Source organism: Electrona antarctica, assembly GCF_951216825.1.
Source record: "Electrona antarctica genome assembly, chromosome: 4".
In the NCBI taxonomy this organism is placed as follows: domain Eukaryota; kingdom Metazoa; phylum Chordata; class Actinopteri; order Myctophiformes; family Myctophidae; genus Electrona; species Electrona antarctica.
In genome coordinates this window covers 26,257,153-26,283,097 of record NC_136809.1, presented here as the reverse complement: position 1 = coordinate 26,283,097, position 25,945 = coordinate 26,257,153, and the positions used below count along the sequence as shown (strand labels likewise).

General features: G+C 47.5%; 1 protein-coding gene across 6 annotated transcripts in view; it reads left to right on the top strand.

Annotated features, from left to right (window-relative positions):
• Positions 1–25,945, top strand: part of znf827 (zinc finger protein 827) — a 123,746-nt gene that overhangs the window by 57,703 nt on the left and 40,098 nt on the right. For 3 of the 6 annotated variants that reach the window (XM_079499990.1, XM_079499987.1, XM_079499991.1), the window contains exons 5-6: positions 502–798; positions 22,458–22,709. In XM_079499990.1, coding sequence (XP_079356116.1) covers positions 502–798; positions 22,458–22,709 — 549 coding nt within the window. The remainder of the gene's footprint in view (positions 1–501; positions 799–22,457; positions 22,710–25,945) is intronic. The other 3 variants (XM_079499988.1, XM_079499992.1, XM_079499989.1) reach the window with 2 other exon arrangements.

Genomic DNA, 25,945 nt, shown 5'->3' with positions numbered 1-25,945 from the left:
TCTTCAGACTAGGACTCAAGTTTAAGATAAACATGTCATCACTGAATCCTCCAAAGAGGATGATACGATCTCCCACCATGCAACAGCAGCCATCATACATTGATGGCTGCTGTTGGGTTTAACCTCCTTCCAGGAGAAAGTCTCTGGATTGTACTTCCACAGATCATTGAAGTGACGAGAGTTGAAGCCACCAAATATGTACAGCTCTCCATTGTAGGTAAAGGCTGAATGATGCGCACATGCTTTTTCTTTTTCAGCGTCAACAGTTACGCTCAATTGTGTTGATGTATTTTTATAAACGATGGAGTGACCATGATTGGCCGAGAGTCCGTTTTGTTTTAAAACTAGAAATCCTTTATCCAACGTGTATGTATGATTTGCAGGCACACTTGTGTTTTGTGCAATCTAATACACAAAACACATGCAAGACTCCTACAGCGCATGGTTCCTCTTTCCATCCCTTTAACCACTTCTCCATCTCTCCTTCCTCCATCCTTTCAGCGGCCAACCAGAGAGAGGCTCTCAAGTCTCCGTTCCACCTGAAGGAGGAGCCCCAGGCTGAGGAGGCCCTGAGCCCCAGGCCGGCCTCCCAGTCCCAGGGTCCGGGACAGCCAAGCTTCCCTGCTACCTTCTGCCAGGATGGGCCCACGGGGGCCATGGGGGCCATTGCCGAGCGCCTAAAGGTGCCCCTCAAACCGCGGGAGGGAAGCCCCAGGCTCAAGAACAGCATGATGAACCAGGACATCAATGTCAAAGTGGCCTCGGAACTGCTGATAAAACTGTCAGGTAGGATATTCGGTATGTTGACGTATACTGTGTACAGCATATGAAGAGTTTCATTACCTTATCCAGCATTTGAAATAAATCTTCCGTTCCATATATTTCGAGAATTGAGTTTGACACTTAGCCATACAAACCATACAAAAGCTGACAAGAATTTGAAGTATATCACTGGCTATTACTGAACGTATTAATCATCGTGTGATCTTTGTTTATATCGTAGTTGCTCTTATTAAAGTAGATTGATTAGTACACTCCTATGTGCCTACTCACTGAAATGGACTGTAGGAAAGCAGAGAGGATGACAGTGTATATGTGACACATGTAGAAAGATCTGGTGGGATTGACCATACAGATGCACTGACATGCATCTTAACGAATGCGTGATTGATAGGCTCATCATGGTTGTCGGCTTCGCCTGTCATACATTACATTAAATTAAAGGACCATGCCAGCAGTGTGACGTGTTTATTCCATTGACTACAGCTCTCTGTATACTTTACATTACTGCCAAACATTTTACAAAGCATATTGTGTTTTTTTGATTTTGAAGGAAGCCTTTGGCTTTCATTCATTTCCGTATGGTATGAAAAATCTCCTTTGCTTGTGATAGGTAATAGCCGGGGAGCCACAGGCCCAACATTGGACAGGACCTGTGATTTTTATTTGTGTTTTTTCTATTCATTTGGTCATTAATACTTTCAGCGCCATTGCCGAAAACTTTGTCAATTGAAGCCTAATTTTGATACTTACACTTAACGCCATTGCCGAAGCCCTTCGGCAATTGTGCTTTTATAGAGCGTTCGATTGCTCGAGCCAAACTGCTACTTACGTTAGCCGGTTAGCTAGCTGTGTTGTTAGCACAGCACTGGATCGCCCATCTTAGATCGTCGTCGCCATAATAATCCATTCTATCCATTTCTTTCAATCGCCTGTATCTCCTATTCCTTGTCCCAGATGGCATTTTGGTCAAAACAGCGTTTCTTTGACGGCACAGAGCTGACGATCTGGAGCTCTGCAGGGCTCCGGTCTGGATTCACAATGTAAACAAGGCCGGCCCAGCTCTGTGTAAATTCCTAATTTAGGCCTACTGCAAGTGGAGCGGAAATGGCGGCTTTTCAAAATAAGAGCTCAAATTTCAAAAATGCTGGCGTGAATTAGATCCTAATGTTTCAATAAATGATAGCACTGAAAGGGTTAAGGTCCACAGAATGAGAGGCCTGCTCTGCCGGAAACATCGCGAAAAAAAGTTATGGCCATTTTTGTATACCACACCACCATAGACAACCAATAAAAGGCAACATTTTCCAAATTCCATCATGCTTTAAGTAGCATGTGACAATTGTGAACATGTCAAACTAGGGGGTTTCATGATTCTGAATCCATTCCAAGCATTAGTTTTGTGCGAAAAACACTCCTTGGCCTAAAAACGGCCATAGCCGTCATCACAAATGTGATGAGGTCAGCACATTTTGGGCACATTTGTGGCTATGGCCGAATTTAGGCCAAGGAGTGTTTTTTGTGCAAAACTAATGCTTGGAATGGATTCAGAATCATGAAAACCCCCTAGTTTGACATGTCACAATTGTCACATGCTACTTAAAGCATGATGGAATTTGGAAAATGTTGCCTTATATTGGTTGTCTATGGTGTGGTATACAAAAATGGCCATAACTTTTTTCCGCGATGTTTCCGGCAGAGCAGGCCTCTCATTCTGTGGACCTTAATGACAAAATGAATAGAAAAAAACAGGTTAATCCTTAACTGTTGAGCTTTTGGGGCTGTGGCTCCCCGGCTAAATCCAGTAAGCTAAATATAATTGTGCGGTTATTATTTATTGTCAAAATGCAAACGTCCATGATTTATAACAACACTTAAATTATGTTATTCAGGTAAGTTCAGTTCAGTAACATTTCAATGGCTATCAAATACTAGGGCTGTTCGATTTTGCTTAAGAATAAAATCCAGTTCATGTAAGGGACAGTAGGTCGGGAACACGGTATTGATAAGCTATGAGCTTTTTTCGGTAGCACGGTATCATATTATAACAAGTTTACCTCCGGGTTTGGGACATGTTCTGTGTCTGCGTGGATCAGTGCGAGTGAGCACACATCATAGAGTTGAGCTGCGCACATCAGAGAGAGTGCACAGCAGACTGTGCAGAGAGAGATTACATTCATTTGGTGTCGGACTCAGGCTTATTATATTGCAGAACCATGTCGGGCTTTAGCAGGACCGGGCTGGACTTTTGGCCCCGTGCAGGGTTTTAATGAGCGACTAATTACCCTATTTAAAGTGAAAATGCAAATATCTAAAAATAAAGACATGAATGGGAAAATGGTCTATGTTTATATACGATATCGGACCGAAACTGTGAATAGACACTGACTGATGTACTTTATGTTGAATTCAGCATGGTACTTTAACCTGCTCTAGATGGAAAAAATGGATGGATTCTTTATAAACCATTGTCCAGAAATGGTTCCAAAATTCAGATCCTTGAAGTGAACTTCCATGGAATTTCCATTTTCCAGCTGTCCACTTCACCAAGCACACAGGGCTGGTAGAACAACATATTCAAATCAGCCCCACAAACCTCAGGCTGACCCAGGCATCAACCAGTCACAAACCATTCTGCCTCCTAGCAGCCTAGTAATCCCCTCTAAATCTGGAAATGCGCTTTAAATTTAATCCGTATTGATGGTGATACACCTCTAAAAAAAAAAAAAAAACATTTACACAGCCCACAACCTAAACTCCACAGCAGAATGCTAAGCGTGATACTGTTGGCAACAATTTAATAATGTGAAATGTTCATCAATCATAATGTTTTTCGCTGCGTGCGTGCGCGCGCGTGTGTGTGTGTGTGTGTGTGTGTGTGTGTGTGTGTGTGTGTGTGTGTGTGTGCGCGCGTGTGCGCGCGTGCGTGTGTTAAGCTCAGGTCGGGCACTTTATGCACTTTTATTTGTTGTGCTGCTGAATGGGGACGGTCTCCGGGTGTCTCACATCAGCCAATAGGAGCTCAGAGGGTGCGGGTCAAAGGTCACAATGTGGAGCACCATAAAAGGATTGTGTTTTCCAACCCTGGCTCTCATCTCAAAGAAGAAGCCATAAATGTAGTTGTTGTTAAAGGTGAACAGAGGCTGTCTGCAGAAGAAGCTCATCTTGTGGAAATGGTCTTTGCTTGGTCTCAGCTGCACAATATTTTGGTCGGAAAAGTGTCCCCAGTGTGGCGATACACGGGTCACCCTCCTCTCAGCTCTTCATTTTCCATCCCTCTATCTCATCTCTCTTTCTCTCTCTCTCTCTGGTCTCTCTCTCCCTCTCTCTATCTAAGATGTGGTGAAGGAGGGCCACCGGTAGGCTCAGGGTCAATTCTTCGCCTTATTTTTATGTTGTGCAGTCGATAGTCTTCGTTTCTCCTGTGAAATCCCACTCCAAAACAAAGCCATCGATCAAGGTGTATCCATGCGCTACATTGCACAACCTCATCCCAAACCTCCCCCCACTGCCCCGGCCCTCCCCACCTCGTCTCCACAGACACCTACCGTACAACCTCAACCCAAACCTCCCCCCACTGCCCCGGCCCTCCCCACCTCGTCTCCACAGACACCTACCGTACAACCTCAACCCAAACCTCCCCCCACTGCCCCGGCCCTCCCCACCTCGTCTCCACAGACACCTACTGTACAACCTCATCCCAAACCTCCCCCCACTGCCCCGGCCCTCCCCACCTCGTCTCCACAGACACCTACTGTACAACCTCATCCCAAACCTCCCCCCACTGCCCCGGCCCTCCCCACCTCGTCTCCACAGACACCTACTGTACAACCTCATCCCAAACCTCCCCCCACTGCCCCGGCCCTCCCCACCTCGTCTCCACAGACACCTACTGTACAACCTCATCCCAAACCTCCCCCCACTGCCCCGGCCCTCCCCACCTCGTCTCCACAGACACCCACTGTACAACCTCATCCCAAACCTCCCCCCACTGCCCCGGCCCTCCCCACCTCGTCTCCACAGACACCTACTGTACAACCTCATCCCAAACCTCCCCCCACTGCCCCGGCCCTCCCCACCTCGTCTCCACAGACAAGGAAACATTCGTCATGTGTTATTTTCGAAGGCCCCCCTGCCACATAACCACATTAACCCTGGTGTCACTATTTTGGGCACATGGGCAAAAATAAAAAAGGTCTACAAGCTCACAGTACATCGGAATTCGGAATTCAATACGTTGTGAGCTTGTAGATCAGCTATTTTCGCTACAATGTACTGTAGTGTATAAACAATAACATGTATGTGAAGTCAAAGAGGGTCTTGATGACTTACAGACTGAGTGAGTCTATTCACTCAGTCTGTTTGGTCAGTGGTTGGTCAGTGGTTGTACACTTTAAAGTGTTCATTTATCTCTTGAGTGTTGTGTTAATATAACCAAATGGATGAATTAAAGTCTCAGCAGGCCCTTTTGTTTTCACAGCGTTGGATATTATTGTGATCACAGTCAGCTTAAGTGTTTTGGCAAACAGCAGCACATTGACAGTTCTCAGTGTTATACATCAAACTACAGTAAATATTTCAGGTGTGAAAGTATTTGACTATTACGTGGAAACTACTATTGTGTGACTATTATGTGTTTTCACACATGTTCCATCACGCTGCATCTGCCTTTGTACCACTGTAACATCAATTGTGCTCTGTTTTTGTTCGGTTTTTTTTGGTCCCAATTACTCTTCACCTCGTGTCGCTGCTAATGAAAGTTTAGCTGCTTATTTTTAGTCCCACCCAAAACACGATCAAGTGCCGTGTCTCGTTCAAGTGCGTTTGTTGGAGGTGTTTGTCCAGTGTGGGCTGCTGAAGTGGGTCCCTCACCCTATCAAGTGCATCATTTGCTCAAGTATGTACAAATAGAAATAGCCACTACATGATCATCAGGGGGGAAAAGCATTGTTTTACTCTATATGGCTGGATATATGGGGTACAGAATGATGGACCATGCAAGTGATCATATATGATTCATTGTTCTGCACAAAGAAATGTCAAGTTATATATTTGTATTTCAGATGTGACGGGAACATATTGCATGAGACTACTTTGTTCTATAATGTAATCAAATAAATAGTGTTATTATGTTAAATTATATCTATAGGCCACATATTTGGCTCACCCCAGTTATGTGTTGCATAGGAGTAGGAGTGTGTAGGCAGGTTAATAAAGCAGTAGGAGTGTGTAGGCAGGTTAATACAGCAGTAGGAGGGTGTAGGCAGGTTAATAAAGCAGTAGGAGGGTGTAGGCAGGTTAATAAAGCAGTAGGAGTGTGTAGGCAGCAGGTTAATAAAGCAGTAGGAGTGTGTAGGCAGGTTAATAAAGTAGTAGGAGGGTGTAGGCAGGTTAATAAAGCAGTAGGAGGGTGTAGGCAGGTTAATAAAGCAGTAGGAGTGTGTAGGCAGCAGGTTAATAAAGCAGTAGGAGTGTGTAGGCAGGTTAATAAAGCAGTAGGAGGGTGTAGGCAGGTTATTAAAGCAGTAGGAGGGTGTAGGCAGGTTAATAAAGCAGTAGGAGTGTGTAGGCAGGTTAATAAAGCAGTAGGAGGGTGTAGGCAGGTTAATAAAGCAGTAGGAGTGTGTAGGCAGGTTAATAAAGCAGTAGGAGGGTGCAGGCAGGTTAATAAAGCAGTAGGAGTGTGTAGGCAGGTTAATAAAGCAGTAGGAGTGTGTAGGCAGGTTAATAAAGCAGTAGGAGGGTGTAGGCAGCAGGTTAATAAAGCAGTAGGAGGGTGTAGGCAGCAGGTTAATAAAGCAGTAGGAGGGTGTAGGCAGGTTAATAAAGCAGTAGGAGGGTGTAGGCAGGTTAATAAAGCAGTAGGAGGGTGTAGGCAGGTTAATAAAGCAGTAGGAGTGTGTAGGCAGGTTAATAAAGCAGTAGGAGTGTGCAAGCAGGTTAATAAAGCAGTAGGAGGGTGCAGGCAGGTTAAAAAGCAGTAGGAGTGTGTAGGCAGCAGGTTAAAAAGCAGTAGGAGTGTGTAGGCAGCAGGTTAATAAAGCAGTAGGAGGGTGTAGGCAGGTTAATACAGCAGTAGGAGTGTGTAGGCAGGTTAATAAAGCAGTATGAGTGTGTAGGCAGCAGGTTAATAAAGCAGTAGGAGTGTGTAGGCAGGTTAATAAAGCAGTAGGAGTGTGTAGGCAGGTTAATAAAGCAGTAGGAGTGTGTAGGCAGCAGGTTAATAAAGCAGTAGGAGTGTGTAGGCAGCAGGTTAATAAAGCAGTAGGAGTGTGTAGGCAGGTTAATAAAGCAGTAGGAGGGTGCAGGCAGGTTAATAAAGCAGTAGGAGTGTGTAGGCAGGTTAATAAAGCAGTAGGAGGGTGCAGGCAGGTTAATAAAGCAGTAGGAGGGTGTAGGCAGGTTAATAAAGCAGTAGGAGGGTGTAGGCAGGTTAATACAGCAGTAAGAGTGTAGGCAGGTTAATAAAGCAGTAGGAGTGTGTAGGCAGGTTAATAAAGCAGTAGGAGTGTGTAGGCAGGTTAATAAAGCAGTAGGAGGGTGCAGGCAGGTTAATAAAGCAGTAGGAGGGTGTAGGCAGGTTAATAAAGCAGTAGGAGTGTGTAGGCAGGTTAATAAAGCAGTAGAAGTGTGTAGGCAGTGTCCATGTGTGTTCAAAACACGAGTATACAGAGACTTGGGCCTTCATCCCCCAGACCCTCATCCTGTATCAGCAAACGTGTGACGTGAGTGTAAGGGGGAAGGGACTTTGCATGGGTTCAAATCACGTATCTGCGATGCGTGTGTATCGGAGATACACTGTATAGTGCGTGCATGCATGCATGCGTGCGTGTGTGTGAGATGGACTCACACACCAGCTGCCATTGTTCTGGCTGTAAGGCTGGTGTTGGAGTGAGTCATGCTGGCTGTGAGCGCTGCGGTACTACACGTGTGCTGCTCTGCTGCCTGCCCCCAGGTCACGTTCCCTGTGTGTGTGTGTGTGTGTGTGTGTGTGTGTGTGTGTGTGTGTGTGTGTGTGTGTGTGTGTGTGTGTGTGTGTGTGTGTGTGTGTGTGTGTGTGTGTGTGTGTGTGTGTGTGTGTGTGTGTGTGTGTGTGTGTGTGTGTGTGTGTGTGTGTGTGTGTGTGTGTGTGTGTGTGTGTGTGTGTGCGCGCGTGCGCGATACATGCGGATCTGTGTGGGTTTATGTCTGACTCGCGTGCATGGGCATATTTGTGTGTCTGTGGCTGGCTGCTTGTGTGTGTGAGAGCGAGATTAGATTTGGTGCTTGTAAGCAACAGAGAAAGGGAAAATTAGATATTGGGGGTGTGTGTATGTGTGCACGCACACACATGAGTGTGCACGCACACACATGCATCCTAGTGATTCCTCCAATGTGCTGCTCTCGCCTTTGTTCTTTGTTTCATCACCCTCTATCTCTCTTTCCTTCCCCTCCCTCCCTCCGTCCCTCTCTCTCTCTCTCTCTCTCTCTCTCTCTCTCCCTTGCTCTCTCCATCTCTCTCTCTCCCCCCCCCCCCCCTCTCTCTCTCTCTCTCTCTCTCTCTCTCTCAACTTCCTGCAGTTCTAACATTATCCGTTCTATCCTCATGTTTTTGTCCTTAAGCAGCGTGGCTATCTTCAGCATTTATCCTGCTCTCCTCTCGTCTCCTCTGACCTGGGTTAGGCACAAGATGCCGCAGCGCTCGTCTCCTCTCCATCTCATTCCACTGGCTCCCTCTTTCCCTCGTTACCTTTCTCTTCTCTCTCTCTCTCTCTCTCTCTCTCTGTGTCTCTCTGCCCCCTCACAGCCCTCGGAGCGCAGTGCCGTCCATCGCCATGGCAACAGCGGGGGCGGCTTGTAGGATGGAGAAGGGCCGTCTGGAGTGACAGCTCTGACACCGAGACTAGACCCTCACATGACCTCGGGAGGGGAGGGGAGGAGGGCAGGAGAGAGAGTGGGGTGTTTTTTTTTTAGAGAAGGAGAAAAGGAAAGCGAAAGAGAGAGAGAGAGAGGGAGGTGGGGGGTGTAGCTACGAGGAAGGTCAGTGCTGTCATGCGGTCACGCACGCCGCGTTTCGACGGCCACAAGGTCTTGGTTCAAGACCGTTTCAACTGTAACCCTTCCCTGAGCCCCGGTACCCCCGCCCTTGCTGACAAAGGTCGACTCCAGTGCAGTGTAACGCAGTCAGGAGGACGCAAATAAGAAAATGGGATTGCGTACAGATTAGACTTAAGCATTGTGCCACCGCGGCTGTTTGACTGTGAATGTAAATGCCTGTCTCCTCATTCCTCTCCTAACCAGCATAGCCAATAAGACATAGAGCCTTAATTGAATTCCCCCCACCATTCATTGGCCAGTCAGCAGCAGCAGTACTGGGTTGTCATCATTATGGTCTGTTGTGCTGTAACACGACTTGCATCATCTCTCTAACTAGGTCACTTCTCCTTCCACCCCACTCCCCCCGCCCCCCCACTCCTTCTTCTTTCTGTCTCTCACTCCTCTACCTCCCATCTCCTCTCCTCTCCACTCCCCCCGCCCCCCCACTCCTTCTCCTTTCTGTCTCTCACTCCTCTACCTCCCATCTCCTCTCCTCTCCACTCCCCCCGCCCCCCCACTCCTTCTCCTTTCTGTCTCTCACTCCTCTACCTCCCATCTCCTCTCCAGCTACTCTTTCTGCTCCTCTTCTTTGCCTCTTCTATCCCTTCATCTTTCTCTCTCTCTCCCCCCCTCCCTCCCTCCTATACCCGCGTATGACCTGGTGTTTGCTGGTGGCGAGTGGCTGCGTTTCCACCAGTAGTCGCAGTACCTCCCCCACATCTGTGTTGTTTAAAGCCAGGCTGCCTGGCGTCTGGGGGCTAATTATGCCCAGCTAAATAGTCCCCGGTGCCGGCAGCTAGTTGAGCACTAGCAGACCCGGGCCAGATGGGCATTGGTGTTGTAGGGCCAGGGAGGTACATGGCACCACACAGAGACGGCTAGCGGTGGGAGAGTGTGTAATACAGTAAGTAACGTGAGGTAGGGTGGGTGTTGGGATGTGTGTGTGTGTGTGTGTGTGTGTGTGTGTGTGTGCGACTGTGTGTGCGTGTGCATGCGTGCGTGTCGGCTACACCAGGCTGGCCAGTGTGTTCGTGACAGCCATGCCTTCCACCTACCCACTCGACACTCATCTAGCCATCCTCTCTATAGGTAAGATAGAACATGCTGCACTGCACTGGACCTGCACCATTATGGCTTTAGTTTTATTTAGTTATAGTTTTAATTATGCACACAATTCAAACATTCACAACAAAAGGTAACATTATTAAAAAGACAGAAAATAAGTGCAGATGAGAAAGGAAACCCATAAAGGGCTCATACAAGGTTCTCACCATTCCCACCATTATGGCTGAACCTATTATCCCAGTTATTTTACTGGACACTTGTTGGCCTCAATGACTCGGGAACTATAATTAAAAAGTCAATTGAATTAGTTGACTTTGTCTTTAACTACAGAGGCCTCAGTGAAACAAAAACCGTTGGTACATTTCCGAGGCCCTGATATCTTGATGATTATTAACTGGACAGTAAAAATACACATTTAATTGTACAGCTCTGCTGCCATGCCAGCCTCACTGTACTGTGGGTGTGATCTCACACTTTGGACTGGTTACACTTGCTCATTACATACCCCCAGCCTCATAGCATGCACAGACACACGCATGCACGCGCGCACACACATACACTTAAAAGGCTTGACAGTCATTTGTGCAGTCACAGTGGTTGTCACCCTGGCTAATTACTTAGAGAGCCTGTGATTGAAGGGAAATACCGTATGGAAGAAAAAGGGGATAGTGGGTGCCGAGACGAGTCCTTTGGGTGAAATGATTCACACGTGCTTTCACAATTGCTCATGTTCCCGAAACACATACACGTTATGCACCCACACACACAACAATCGCATCCAAAGAGCAAAACCATTTGGTGCGTCTAAAGCTGATAATTTATCCATAACCTCACCAGACATGAGTGTTCAAGGGAAAATTCCCAGAATGCAACACGTATGTGAGGCTGCTCGAGGCAGACGGCTCTCTGGCACAACGCCTCAATCACTTTATCTAAAGCTCCACAGCTCTGACTGGTGCCCTCGCCATGCCCTCTCTATGTGCCCGCTCCATGACCTCCCTTACCACCGCCCTCCCTCCCGTGCTCCCTCCACCTCTCTCTCTCTCTCTCTCTCTCTCTCCCTCCACCTCTCTCTCTCTCTCTCTCTCTCTCTCTCTCTCTCTCTGTTCCTTTCCCCAGCTCCATCTCTCTCACACTCTCCATGTCTCAGTTAAGTCAAGTACAGTACACGATGACTTTCGTTCTCTCTTCTATCTCCTCTATCCCCCCCCCCCCCCCCTCTCTCTCTCATTCTCTATGTCTTTATCTAATCTCTTGTGCTTTCTTCCCCACTCTCGCCGGTCTCTCTCTCCCTCCATCATGGCGCAAGTCTGGTCTCTGTGTTCACTTCCTGGGTGGCTGGATTTAAGCGCAATGTAGCGATAGGTTCATTTTATGGAGAGATCATTAATCAGCCTACAAGTGCACTCACAGCCTTTGACTTCCTAAGATAACACTCTTTTTCCTTAAGATAAGGCTCGTCCCTCCTCCCTGCGCACACACACACACACACACACACACACACACACACACACACAGAGAGAGAGAGACTCACACAAGCTGGTTTTGAGAGAGCTTTATAAGGGCTGTTCCGGGGGCCGTTGTTATGGGGAAGTCTTGTTCCACCGTCGCTGTACAGTACAGTCAGACGTGAGGGTGCTTCCAGGCTACTGTCAGGAGGCTGGGCTATTTAAAGCTGGCTGTTCTAGGATCAACGCTAGTAGCAGCTAGCAGCAATAGCAGCTAGCTAGCAGCTGTGTGTGTGTGTGTGTGTGTGTGTGTGTGTGTGTGTGTGTGTGTGTGTGTGTGTGTGTGTGTGTGTGTGTGTGTGTGTGTTGTGTGTTGTGTGTTGTGTGGTGTGTGTGTGTGTGTGTGTGTGTGTGTGTGTGTGTGTGTGTGTGTGTGTGTGTGTGTGTGTGTGTGTGTGTGTGTGTGTGTGTGTGTGTGTGTGTGCGTGCGCGTGCGCGCGAATGTGGAGTCCTCTCCGGGCTAGGCTGCTGTGGTTCCGTCTCCACACTGCAGTCTTTGAAGAGCCTGAACTCTTCACCCCACTGTCTGAGCAGGTCGGGAGAGAGAGAGGGTAACAGGGAGAGGTTGTCATCTCTTCCTCATGCTCCCTTCCACCCCCCCCCCGCCCCCCCCATATACCCTCCTCGTCTGCCTCATCTTCCCTTCCCTTTATTCTTTTCCTCTCTCTCACTCCTCTTCCCCTCGGGTGTTCCTCGCCTGGCGCTCTTCTTCTCCATTCTCTCTCTCTCTGTTTCCCCTTTCTATTCTCCTCTCCTCCTGATACCTCTCTCCCTCCTCCCCTCTCTCCCTCCTCTTCTCCATTCTCTCTCTCTCGGTTTCCCCTTTCTATTCTCCTCTCCTCCTGATACCTCTCTCCCTCCTCCCCGTCTAACCCTCTTTCTATTCTCCTCTCCTCCTGATACCTCTCTCCCTCCTCCCCGTCTAACCCTCTCTCTCTCTGTTTCCTCTTTCTATTCTCCTCTCCTCCTGATACCTCTCTCCCTCCTCCCCGTCTAACCCTCTTTCCCTGCTCTCCGTCTCTCCCTCCTTTCCTCATTTCCCTGCTTCTTCTATCCCTCCGTTGTGTGTCAGTCTCCATCTCTTTTATTCTGCCTGTCGATGCATCAAAGCACTGTCTGTTATAAGATGCTTCACATGCTCTGAATCAGTAATGATGCCGTATTATTTTTTTTCTTTGTTCTTCTTATCCTATTTTCCAGTTATGGTTGCTATGTGTCATAACCAGTGTCCATACACACCCTTACTTGACTGTACACATATACTGCGAACACACACACACACACACACACACACACACACACACACACACACACACACACACACACACACACACACACACACACACACACACACCAGAACCAGACAGTTTTACCCCGTTGCGCCTGTGCTGATTGGAGGAGACACATGGGGTCAAAGTTGAGTGTTAAGAAACAGACAGAAACGGTCACTCTGGGCTGAGGAGTGCCGTGCCCGGGCCAGTCAAAGTGTGCATTGTGCATTTACAGCAGCAATGCTGCACCTGCAGAGAGCCGTGGTCTGAGCACGCCGTAAAGAAGCGGCTGTGTGTGCAAACAGTCACGCCAGCTGTCCAAGCAGCGCCATTTAACGCTCGCTATGAAACGCCTCTAAATGAGCCGAAGCAGGATTTGAGGTAGCCACTCCCCACCCTTTCTCTCTCTCTCTCTCTCTCTCTCTCTCTCTCTCTCTCTCTCTCTCTCTCTCTGTGTTTCTCATTCTGTCTCTCTCTGTCTCGTTTTACATAGTTTTTCATAGCCATGAACTATCAACGCAGATTTTGCGCTCCGAGTCTACGACACATTGTGACTTGTAGATCATGAAGTACTGTATAAAACACCCTTTTATAGCTGCTGCACGAGAAGGGAAGGCACATAATGTGTGAACACAGCACACACACAAAACACACCAAAGCTAGATTGTGGCACGATTGAGTGCTGCTTTATGGCTTCAGTACATATGGTCATGCCCCCATCCAAAAAGCCCTAGCTGTGTGTGTGTGTGTGTGTGTGTGTGTGTGTGTGTGTGTGTGTGTGTGGGCTGCAGTGGGTGGATGTGTATTATTTGATGTGTCTGATGGCCGGTTGTGTGTTGGTGTTAGTGTTCCGTTCTCCATCTCCTTTGATGTTTATCTGTGATTAATGACAGAAGCCTGTTTAACCTAGTTATGAGGGGTACTGTACGCACAGTGACACTGTTTGTGTGTTTGTGTATGCCTGTGGTGGTGATCGCGTTTATGTCTGTTGTGTGTGTTTGTGTGTGCAACTGTGCGTGTGACATGTCCGCGCGTGTGTGTGTGTGTGTGTGTGTGTGTGTGTGTGTGTGTGTGTGTGTGTGTGTGTGTGTGTGTGTGTGTGTGTGTGTGTGTGTGTGTGTGTGTGTGTGTGTGTGTGTGTGTGTGTGTGTGTGTGTGTGTGTGTGTGTGTGTGTGTGTGTGTGTGTGTGTGTGTGTGTGTGTGTGTGTGTGTGTGTGTGTGTGTGTGTGTGTGTGTGTGTGTGTGTGTGTGTGTGTGTGTGTGTGTGGTTCACTGTGCGTGTGCGCGCACAGTGAACCCGTGACTAGGGTGGGCCTCGTGAGACAGACGGACAGAGAGACAGACATAAACTGCATGTCCCTTGATTGACCCTGGCCCTCGCGGCGCTACCCTGCCCCCTCCGCCCACCTCCCCATCACACTCTTCCTCCTCCCCTCTGCCCCTGCTCTAGTTCCATCCTCCCAGGCCACTCCTAGCCAACTCTGGCCACCTGATGGAGGGATTAGTGGGCTGTTGGTTGCCTGTGTCCCCAGCACACTGGCTACTATACCACTGGTCTTAGTGGGCTGTTGGTTGCCTGTGTCCCCAGCCCACTGGCTACTATACCACTGGTCTTAGTGGGCTGTTGGTTGCCTGTGTCCCCAGCCCACTGGCTACTATACCACTGGTCTTAGTGGGCTGTTGGTTGCCTGTGTCCCCAGCCCACTGGCTACTATACCACTGGTCTTAGTGGGCTGTTGGTTGCCTGTGTCCCCAGCACACTGGCTACTATACCACTGGTCTTAGTGGGCTGTTGGTTGCCTGTGTCCCCAGCCCACTGGCTACTATACCACTGGTCTTAGTGGGCTGTTGGTTGCCTGTGTCCCCAGCCCACTGGCTACTATACCACTGGTCTTAGTGGGCTGTTGGTTGCCTGTGTCCCCAGCCCACTGGCTACTATACCACTGGTCTTAGTGGGCTGTTGGTTGCCTGTGTCCCCAGCCCACTGGCTACTATACCACTGGTCTTAGTGGGCTGTTGGTTGCCTGTGTCCCCAGCCCACTGGCTACTATACCACTGGTCTTAGTGGGCTGTTGGTTGCCTGTGTCCCCAGCCCACTGGCTGCTAGCTACCACTGGTCTGGTTGCCTGTGTCCCCAGCCCACTGGCTGCTAGCTACCACTGGTCTGGTTGCCTGTATCCCCAGCCCACTGGCTGCTATACCACTGGTCTGGTTGCCTGTGTCCCCAGCCCACTGGCTGCTATACCACTGGTCTGGTTGCCTGTGTCCCCAGCCCACTGGCTGCTATACCACTGGTCTGGTTGCCTGTGTCCCCAGCCCACTGGCTGCTATACCACTGGTCTGGTTGCCTATGTCCCCAGCCCACTGGCTGCTATACCACTGGTCTGGTTGCCTCTGTCCCCAGCCCACTGGCTGCTATACCACTGGTCTGGTTGCCTGTGTCCCCAGCCCACTGGCTGCTAGCTACCACTGGTCTTTGACAGTTAGTCACAGCAAGTTGCGCTTTAGCTGTGAGCGTATGATGCTTCACACACATAGGGCAACTTAAAGTGCTGTACAGAGATGCATCTGTAAAATGAATGCAAACCATATCAAATACGAATAGAAAACATTTGTTTTTGTCTGTTTTTTTAATTTCTATTTAAATGGGTCGGGCCTGTATAGAGTGAGAGAGACCGGGGGTGAACATGTGCTGAGGTCATGGGGGGTGGACTCAAACCCATGATGTAAGCAGGCCTAGTTGGCATGAGTACTAGACACCATAAAACATGCAACCTACTGTATTGATGCAATCATAATTTTGGGACTGTTCTGCATAATTGTGCTTTTGAGCGATATAATTCGAAGGTGAAACTTATTTTGCAGGCTAGTCGCATAGTCCCTGTTCTCAGATCTGTCCTTGATGTGAAGATTTGCTTGCATGGCACCCGGGAGTGTCATTTCGGGACATCCGGCTGAAAATCTACTCTCTGCTGATAGAAAGAACAGCTTCTTGTGATTTGGGTTTAGTCAATATCTTTCATAAGTGTAGAGCTTTTTTTCTTTTCTTTTCTTTTTTCTTTTTGCTAACCCCTCCTGACACAAATGCACCAACGACGTTTATGAATATTTGCTTTGTGTCTCCTTCACTTCCATTGCAAACCCTGCAAATTATGAATCCAATAATTTGTTTACAGCACCCCCACCACCCAGTCAACTGATGTCACATCAAGGCAGGATCAACCATCTGCCAGGAGCCATGAAACTAATAAGTCCAAAAGAAAAATATGTAATGATGCGTTTGGATATACTGTACTGTGTATATACAGGCAACATCTGCCTTAATGTAGAATAATGAAATGTCCTGCTGTTCAACATAGTTTTAAGTGACCCAGGTCAATGGTTCTTTATTTGCCATCGTGTACGTAAAAGAGACTGTTGAGGATTATTATCAACAGTAATATAATGCTCGCACTCAACAGGACGTTCTTTTCATGGGCTTTTAGCGATAAAAACTGAGGGGAGCGTCCACAACTCTTTTCGTATTGCTCAGGCCAAATTCCAACACCCTGTGGTACACCCGTAAAAACGAGACAAGTGCAAACACCATGCCTTTATGACTGCATATTGTTGTGTTTCAAAATGTTATTTTATTATAATGTATTCATTTTTTTGAGTGGTGCAACCACTGCAAGGAACAGCAATGTCCTTATGTCCATCCCTATGTCCGTCCATCCCTGTGTCCCTATGTTTAGTACCAACAGGGGGTGCTGTTGCACCACTCACTTCAGACTGGTCTGATCTTTTTAATTAAATCGATTAGTAGTTCTATTAACTGTTCCATCCCTAGCCGCTAGTGCTGCCTAATGTTCTCCTCCAGTTCTATTAACTGTTCCAGCCCTAGTGCTGCCTAATGCTCTCCTCCAGTTCTATTAACTGTTCCAGCCCTAGTGCTGCCTAATGCTCTCCTCCAGTTCTATTAACTGTTCCATCCCTAGTGCTGCCTAATGCTCTCCTCCAGTTCTATTAACTGTTCCAGCCCTAGTGCTGCCTAATGCTCTCCTCCAGTTCTATTAACTTTTCCAGCCCTAGTGCTGCCTAATGCTCTCCTCCAGTTCTATTAACTGTTCCATCCCTAGTGCTGCCTAATGCTCTCCTCCAGTTCTATTAACTGTTCCAGCCCTAGTGCTGCCTAATGTTCTCCTCCAGTTCTATTAACTGTTCCATCCCTAGTGCTGCCTAATGTTCTCCTCCAGTTCTATTAACTGTTCCATCCCTAGTGCTGCCTAATGCTCTCCTCCAGTTCTATTAACTGTTCCATCCCTAGCCGCTAGTGCTGCCTAATGCTCTCCTCCAGTTCTATTAACTGTTCCAGCCCTAATGCTGCCTAATGCTCTCCTCCAGTTCTATTAACTGTTCCATCCCTAGTGCTGCCTAATGCTCTCCTCCAGTTCTATTAACTGTTCCATCCCTAGCCACTAGTGCTGCCTAATGCTCTCCTCCAGTTCTATTAACTGTTCCAGCCCTAGTGCTGCCTAATGCTCTCCTCCAGTTCTATGAACTGTTCCATCCCTAGTGCTGCCTAATGCTCTCCTCCAGTTCTATTAACTGTTCCAGCCCTAGTGCTGCTTAATGCTCTCCTCCAGTTCTATTAACTGTTCCAGCCCTAGTGCTGCCTAATGCTCTCCTCCAGTTCTATTAACTGTTCCAGCCCTAGTGCTGCCTAATGTTCTCCTCCAGTTCTATTAACTGTTCCATCCCTAGTGCTGCCTAATGCTCTCCTCCAGTTCTATTAACTGTTCCAGCCCTAGTGCTGCCTAATGCTCTCCTCCAGTTCTATTAACTGTTCCAGCCCTAGTGCTGCCTAATGCTCTCCTCCAGTTCTATTAACTGTTCCATCCCTAGTGCTGCCTAATGCTCTCCTCCAGTTCTATTAACTGTTCCATCCCTAGCCACTAGTGCTGCCTAATGCTCTCCTCCAGTTCTATTAACTGTTCCAGCCCTAGTGCTGCCTAATGCTCTCCTCCAGTTCTATGAACTGTTCCATCCCTAGTGCTGCCTAATGCTCTCCTCCAGTTCTATGAACTGTTCCATCCCTAGTGCTGCCTAATGCTCTCCTCCAGTTCTATTAACTGTTCCAGCCCTAGTGCTGCCTAATGCTCTCCTCCAGTTCTATTAACTGTTCCATCCCTAGTGCTGCCTAATGCTCTCCTCCAGTTCTATTAACTGTTCCATCCCTATAGCTGCTAGTGCTGCCTAATGCTCTCCTCCATGTGAAGAGCATTGGACTGGATTAAAATGTGACCTCCCCAAATACACACATTGGTGCCCGTACACAGACATGCTTCACCGTAGGTCAAGTTCAGGTCACAGTGACTCACTCTAGCCCTCGTGCCAGTGACCAAGCTCGGCAGTGGAGGCCGGGGGGAATGTGAGGGGAGGGTGGCAGGGTCAGCAGAGGGTCAGTCCCTCAGTAACCCCCCCCCCCGCCCCGCCCCCCGGTGTCCCTCACTCTTTCCATCCCGCCCCTCCTCTCTCTGTTCTGTACTAACCTCCATCCCCCTCCTTCCTGCCTGCTCCTTGGATCCGGCACTCACTGCCAAATTCATACGTCGAATAATCTGACCCAAGTCGTCTGTGTCAACAAGGCCATGGTAAACCCAACCCCCACCCCCCCCCCCCACACACACACACACACACACACACACACACATACTTTGCCGCTTTTGTACTCCTCTCTCTCCTCCCTCTCACTTGGTGTGTCGACCCACAACAATCTGCGGCCATCCATCCCCCATCCCATGGCCACAGTCGCTTACTGTTGTACTGACACTCCTCCTAGCGTCCTGTTTGTAACCTTTTACTGTTGCACTGACACTCCTCCTAGCGTCCCTTTTGTAACCTTTTCAACTTGTCTGATGAGCCCCATGTGAGACCGTTTCACCCCCGTTCAGGGACCCTCTTCCTCCCCCTGTTCTCAGATCTGTCCCAGAAAGCCAGTGACACGAGACATGGATTTAGTAAAGGTAGCAAAAAGGAAGCCCTTTGTGCACAGTGCATACGCACACACACACACACACGCAAACACATGCACACACACACCCTCTGAAAACACATCAGTTTGTAAACACTGACCTTAGAGACCTTTTAGCCACGCTTTGTTCATATCATTGCTGTCGGGCAAATACATAATTCTTTATTTTATTCTTTTTTTCATAAACTCTTTTTATACTAAACCAAAGTAGCAAAAATAGCCAATCTTCAAGTTCACAATGGGTACACCAGGTTGGGATGCAATGGAAAGCTTGTGACTAAATTAATAATGACTGATTGCATCCATTGGCACACAGGTTCCTTTTGCCTGAAATGTCCTGAAAAGTAACGGTTTTGGACGAAAGGTTTTTACACCTGACAGTGAAGATAATGTAATGGCGTGTTTGTGTCCTCCTGCCCTGCCTGACTCCTCCGTGAACCCGCTCAAGCCCGTGGTAACGTGCCTTCCTCCCCCTCCCTCCCTCCCTCCGTCCCCCGAGCGACTGCATGACCTGGCGGTGGCCCCTCGCCCTCCATAATCACACACTACTAGATGCTATGCAGCTCGGCTCGGCTTTGCAGAGCGGGAATGCCCTACCGTATTGGCATAATTATTGTCTTCTTTTGTAATCACCTTGTGTTTGGCTTCAACACCATCCAACTCTCATGTCTCTGAGGGGGACATGAGAGTGTTATGCAAGACCCACATGTCATTCACTGACGTGGCAATCAGCTGACCAATTGGGCCGTGTATTCAAGCTCACCTAAGACTGCTATTCCTGTTCCCCATGGGGGGGGGGGGGGGGGGGGGGTGTTGTGTATATATCTCCCTGTTTTGAATGGTTAATGATGGTTGTGTATAATTGTGCCGAGCAGGGCACAATTGTATTCTCATTCTATAATAAATATTTGTTCAATCTATCCGTGAGTTATCTGACTGAAATATACATTTTATTTTACAATACAACTATTGTAATTGATTTTTCATGAATAATGAAGCATTCTAATGACATACGCAAGTTTTGGTCCCATGTAAAGGCCTATTCAAACTGTTTTAGGTGATAAGGTGACCACTGCGGTGGTTGGGAAAACCGGTGACTCACAGCTCCCCCAACACATCTCTCTGATACAGCTTTGTCTGTATCTATGTATCTATGTATGTGTGTACCTGTACGTGGGGCCACGTATAGGTGAGCATGGTTGCTATGGTTAGTGTGTGACGTCACCGCACCACTCAGTACACACAGGTGTGATTTTTACTAGTATGAATAGGCCCTAAGTCTGCCTCTGAGCAGATGTGAGAAAGAGAGGACTCTTAACATGGGAATTTGCGTAAAAGCACAAAATATGGACGTAAACAAGCTTAGTGAATGAGATGTGAATATCTGGTCAGTGCTTTAAACCAGGGGTTCCCCAACTTGTCCATGGACTCCCATGAATAGCCATAGCCTCTGGCCCTGTGTTGCAAAATGGCTTTAAAAATGAATGAATATAAAATAGGGAGACCAGGTTGAAAGTGGTTACCCCATTTAGACCTGTTATACCTTTCAATCTGGAACAGCACCTGTGTCACATTTGTTGTCCTTTTATACTGTATACAGAAACATAATTTTTTAGTGGCGCCAGCCCCTCCAATTCATGGCTTTATGAAATGATGTCATATAGGCCATCCAAGTCTATAGCCCTTTAATGTTTGTTTAGAACCTCATTATAAATTGCCCATCCCCAGCCAAGTCTATGGACTTTAATGTTTGTTTAGGGTAAATTATGATGTAATTCGTGCCATCCAAGTCTATGGACATTAATGTTTGTTTAGGTAGTAAATGACAACATGAGACGACCGAACATGGGTTCACCTGGGTATGTGTCCAAATGGTTAGGGCCCACATACTCAGATAAATGTAATACGTTTTTGCTGTTTTCTGAGTATTTTGAGAGTATCGGTGCATTGGAAAGTGGGCCCACAGTCTGCTGTGGGCCGCAGCCCACCAGTTGATAATGATAGAATAAAGCAAAGGCAGCAAGACAACAGTGGAAAGGCAGATGCAGGGACGGCTCTGGCATACATTCAGGGGAATGTTCCGAGTGGGCACCTGCATGATTCAAATACCCAATTATATTGGTTTGGTATACACAGACAATATCAGAGCAAACACTAAAAGAAATCCCACGCTTCATGAACTATTTAGTACTTTGAGCAAAGCAATTAACCTCTCATTTGCACAGAATACAAATGGACAACTCTGATACACTGATTGATTTGATGTAATGCAACAACGAAAACCTGAACTATTCTGGGAAGATGATGGCCAGAGGATGGAGTGGTTATTTAATCATGAAGTATTTAAGACGGCAGTTTGTTTCTAGAGCCTGGAGTAGAAGAGAATCTCAGCTCTTCAAGTAGGTCCATGGACAGTCTCCTGTTACAGGCCCAATGTTGTATTTTATTTTATGTTGTATAATTATAATAATTACTAGAGCGGTGCCCGTTGGGCACTGGCCTACTTGGAACGATGCAAGTTGTAAATGCATGCCCCACCCAGATATTATGCATTGGAGCCTCTATAGCGGTGCCTTTTGGGCACTGGCCTACTTGGAACGATGCAAGTTGGAAATGCATTACCCACCCAGATATTATGTCTGTGTTCCTTTTATGCCCATATATGGAGTTCGTTGTCAGGCATGCCCAAATATGGAGTATATGCAGCCAGCTTGTGGAGTTCTGTGTCAGGCGTGCCCAAATATGGAGTCTTGTGAGGTCAGAACAGGCCAGCTCCATATATGGACGCTGGGCAGGGGCCCGGTCCTGCGCCCGGGCAGAGGCCTTTTTGGGGCGGTTCTGGACAACCGACTCGACACCAGGCACTGCACCCCCTGCTGTGGTGTGGAACACGCGTGTCGAATTTGAAGTCGGTGGGGATACCGGTTCTCGAGTTACGTGGATTACACACAGACATACAGAGACTTGGTGCATTTATAGATAGATAAGATAGATAGATACATAGATGGGTGTTTTTAGTTGGTTATTCATTTGTTTGTGAACTGTCATGTCAGTCAGAGCCATCTAATAGAAGAGTTACGATATAGATGGGGCAGAAACCGAGCGCTCGAGCGCTGTTCATGCAGCCTGAACTGAGACAAGCTGGAGTTGGAAATACATTGTTTTCAACGAGGGCGGCGCAAATAAGAGCTATTTTAAGCATGTGTGCAACATGACAACTGTTTTAAAGTGTTGTACAGGAACAACTAAAGTCTCTTTAATGTTTATGTTGTACTATTACTACAAAACAATCTAAAATAAAGGGATTTAAGATCATTAAAGCTGGGCTGTTGCCTGAGTCCAATGCATTTCTGCCTACTTCCGGTCCAGGACTTGTCCCAGTTGGTTGTCCCCATTCTCAATAGAAGTCTATGTAGGAGAGCCGCCATTGGACTGGCCCCATGAAGTGAACACAGTTTGCGTAACTCTGTCTATATCTAAGGCTCTGATCAGTTCATTTCATTGTTATTGTTTATGTAAAATGAAAGTATAGGTGTCCTGTAAGTCCATATGGGCTGGGATTCTTTGGAAGCATGACACTTAACACATTGTTTTCATCATCGGCCAAATCTGCTGGGCACTCTACGTCTTTATTCTGAATAATCCATGGGGCATCTGTTGTGTTAAAACATTGTGGCACTTCATGTCCAAATGGTTGCCGACCCCTCAATCACACTCCTTTTTCTCCGATCTACCTTCCACAGAGAACATCAGACAAGACAAAGACCCCCATTACCAGAAGGTGATGGTGAAGGCGGAGCCTATGGAGGTAGACCCTCTCCCCGCGGAACTGGCCCCGCCCCTCTCCCACCTGCTGGCCTTCAGCACTTTAGGGGCGAGCGAGAAGAGCAAGCCGATGGCTGGCCTCCCCGAGGCACTGACACGCCCCCATAAAGACCTCTTCTCCCAGGACATATCGGTCAAAATGGCCTCTGAACTCCTCTTCAAGTTGTCAGGTAAAGTTATTATTATTATTATTCTTTGCTGGGGTTGTGCTGTAAAAGTGGCGGAAATATAAATGCAAATCTGTTACCTGTTGGGTTATCCTATCCTAGAAATTAAAGACAGAGTGCCATGATTTTTAACCCCCTAAAACATGATCATCAGGTATTATGTTATGTTATTATATTATGTCAAAGATGCGATTATAATCCATTTGTAATGGATGAAGCCTTGGCCTGGAAGAGAGGTCATCAGGTGGGCTCCAACCTTCTTAGAGTGTTTCAACCCTCAATCAGTTGGCGGGTCGAGCAGTGATTGGCCAAATCTCTGCACCTCTCCTCCAGGCTTCCAGCTATAGACTAATCCACGGAGGGGCGCCCCGGGCGCAGCCATCACTGAGGCGCAACCAGCACCAGCTATTGCATCGGCCACACCCGACCAACAGGGCACCGCGGACATGGAGCAGTGCCCTGCCGGCCGGGTGCAGCCAACCAGTGCTGACCAAACCCCAGCAAACCGCCGTGCCCAGGGCACCCCCCTGCGGACCCGCCCATTGTCCTTTCTCTCTAGCCAGAGCACACAGGAGGCTCTCTCTGCCTTGTGTGTTCTTGGGGGATTGCAGGCACTGAGAGGTCTCTAGGACTATGGTTTGCCTCCTGCCTAGGGTCCTCCTACGTCTCACCAGACTGTTCGTCTGTGCGGTGTGCATGTGTCCGTCCTTGTCCACGCTTGGCCTTACTCTGGTGTATTTGAGTCAAGGGAGCCTTTCTCTGCGTCTGTGTCACTGTCATTGTTGTTGAATCTGTCCTGGAGAACAGCCCGACCAATGGGCTTCAAACTCGGCATGCACACAAACTATAGCTGTGTTTCTGGGAGTGATGCTTCTTCTTCTTTCGTGTAACGTCAGAGGTCCAACTCAGTGCCGTGGAGCCACGCCCGCATCTCTGGGCCCAGGTCGAAGTGGATGGCTTCCGAGGGTGGTCTGTATAAGCTCAGGGTCACACCACTAAGTCACCGAGTGGGGTGACCGAGTCGGTCGGATCAGCAGATCTCGATAAATCCACAAAACCATGCAAATACGCCAAAAATAAAAGGGTATGATAGTGATGATGTCACGTGCATACCCTCTATACACCATATTACAGTACAACTCATTAAACGTTTACTGGAAAATAAACACACAGGTTTTAGATTTTCCAATAACTATATAATAATTTGACACAAAATATTTATTTTAAAATTAGTATTAGTTTGCAAGTTTCAGCTTCCATAGCCATGTAAAAGGAGCAGCAGTCTGCTATTGAAAAATAGCATAGTGCTGAATCAGCATTCAACACATCTGTAGAATAATACAACGTAACACGTGTACCACAGTACAAAGCATGTACATCAGGGATACTCAAATAGCTGAACCTGTGGGGCACATTACAAAAATTGCAAGGGGCCAGGGGCCAGTTGATAAAATGACAACATATGACAACGATAACTTCTCTCTTATTTGCTTTATTTCGTATGAAAAGACAAGTCGAATGTACATTATTTTATGGCTTGGCCTTCCATTTATATTCTGTAAATAAATTGGTAGTCAAAGTAATTTGCTACATTTTCTCCCCTTTGAATAATTCTATGCAATAGCCCATTCAACACAAACAACTGTTTCCATAAAACAAACAAATACATTTGTCTGGTTAGTTTGTCTGTCTGTTGTTGCTGCTAGCTGCTAGCAGCTGCTAGCTGAGTACATCTCTCTTTAAATTGCTTCACAATGTCATTTATGACTTGGCCCACATTCAATACAAATGGCTTTTTCCATCAAATAAACTTGTGAAAAGAAATAGACCTGGCTAAATAAAATATAATAAAACACAATCTTCCTAATATGAAGGACCCCAATGAAACAAGCTAGGTTTTATTGGGACTGCTCTTAGCATTCCTGATCTGTACTTCGCTGTACTTCGCTTTTCTGCAACTGTTTAGCTACGAAGTGGTTAACATTGATAATACAGTAAGTAGAGCTACAGTACATATCTCTTTCATTTGCAATACAGTGACACTGTGACAGTCATTTATGACTGGGACCACAAGCTAGTGTTCTCAAATCCTCCCACCACTGCAAAAAAAGAAAATCTGTGATTTGAATGGCCGCTTTCAAGATGTTTTGGCCATTATCTCTGGAACGGAAGGTCCAAAGCTTGTTGGAAAGGGAGACATCGAAGAGGAAGGATGGGTGGGGAAGATCAACATATGGAATGTCAGAACAGGACAGCTCCATATATGGAGATCTAAGGGTTTGAGGTCAGATGTAGAGTTCCTGGCCGGCTCCATGCAAATCTAGGTGATGATGCAGGCTTCTCCATGTATGGCTATCCATATCCAGCTACGGTCAGTCTCGTGATCTTCATATATGGAGACGGCCATATATAGAGCGTGTGACGAGACGTGACGGACGGACGGACTGACCGTTTTCACGGTAATCTGCGACCTACGGTCGCAATAACACACATTATCAACACAACATAACATAGCGGTAACGTAGCACACCACAGTTGACTACAACATAACAACAGGACACCAGGCTTTCCCATGGGACACCTCAGTGTCAGCCGCTGGACGTCGTCCCTAAAGCCCCATGTTTCTATCTCCTGCCTGTAGTAACACCCAGCAGGATGTACTGCTGTACGTGACATGGAACGGCCATGAATGTGACATTGAGGCAGCAGACAGATGTTTGTATTGTTAGATGAAGACAGAGCTCTGAAGTACGCCCATTGTCCCCCAGGGAGGGAGGGAGGGAGGGAGGGAGGGGGGGTGTGTGTGTGTGTGTGTGTGTGTGTGTGTGTGTGTGTGTGTGTGTGTGTGTGTGTGTGTGTGTGTGTGTGTGTGTGTGTGTGTGTGTGTGTGTGTGTGTGTGTGTGTGTGTGTGTGTGTGTGTGTGTGTGTGTGTGTGTGTGTGTGTGTGTGTGTGTGTGTGTGTGTGTGTGTGTGTGTGTGTGTGTGTGTGTGGGGGGTTGTGTGTGTGTGTGGGGGGTTGTGAGCTAGTGTAACCGAAGCTCTGTGAGGAGTGCAGGTATACCGGTATGTTATTCATCAGGGTAAAACTGTGTGTGTGTGTGTCTAAGTCTAACCCATCTCTGAATGCTTGGCTAAAATGCCACATATAGGAGCTGTCACCTTTTGAAATCCCTTCCTCCATGCTCTCTCCCCTTTATACTTAGACATGCATAGGCACCTTTACGCATGCACATGCAGA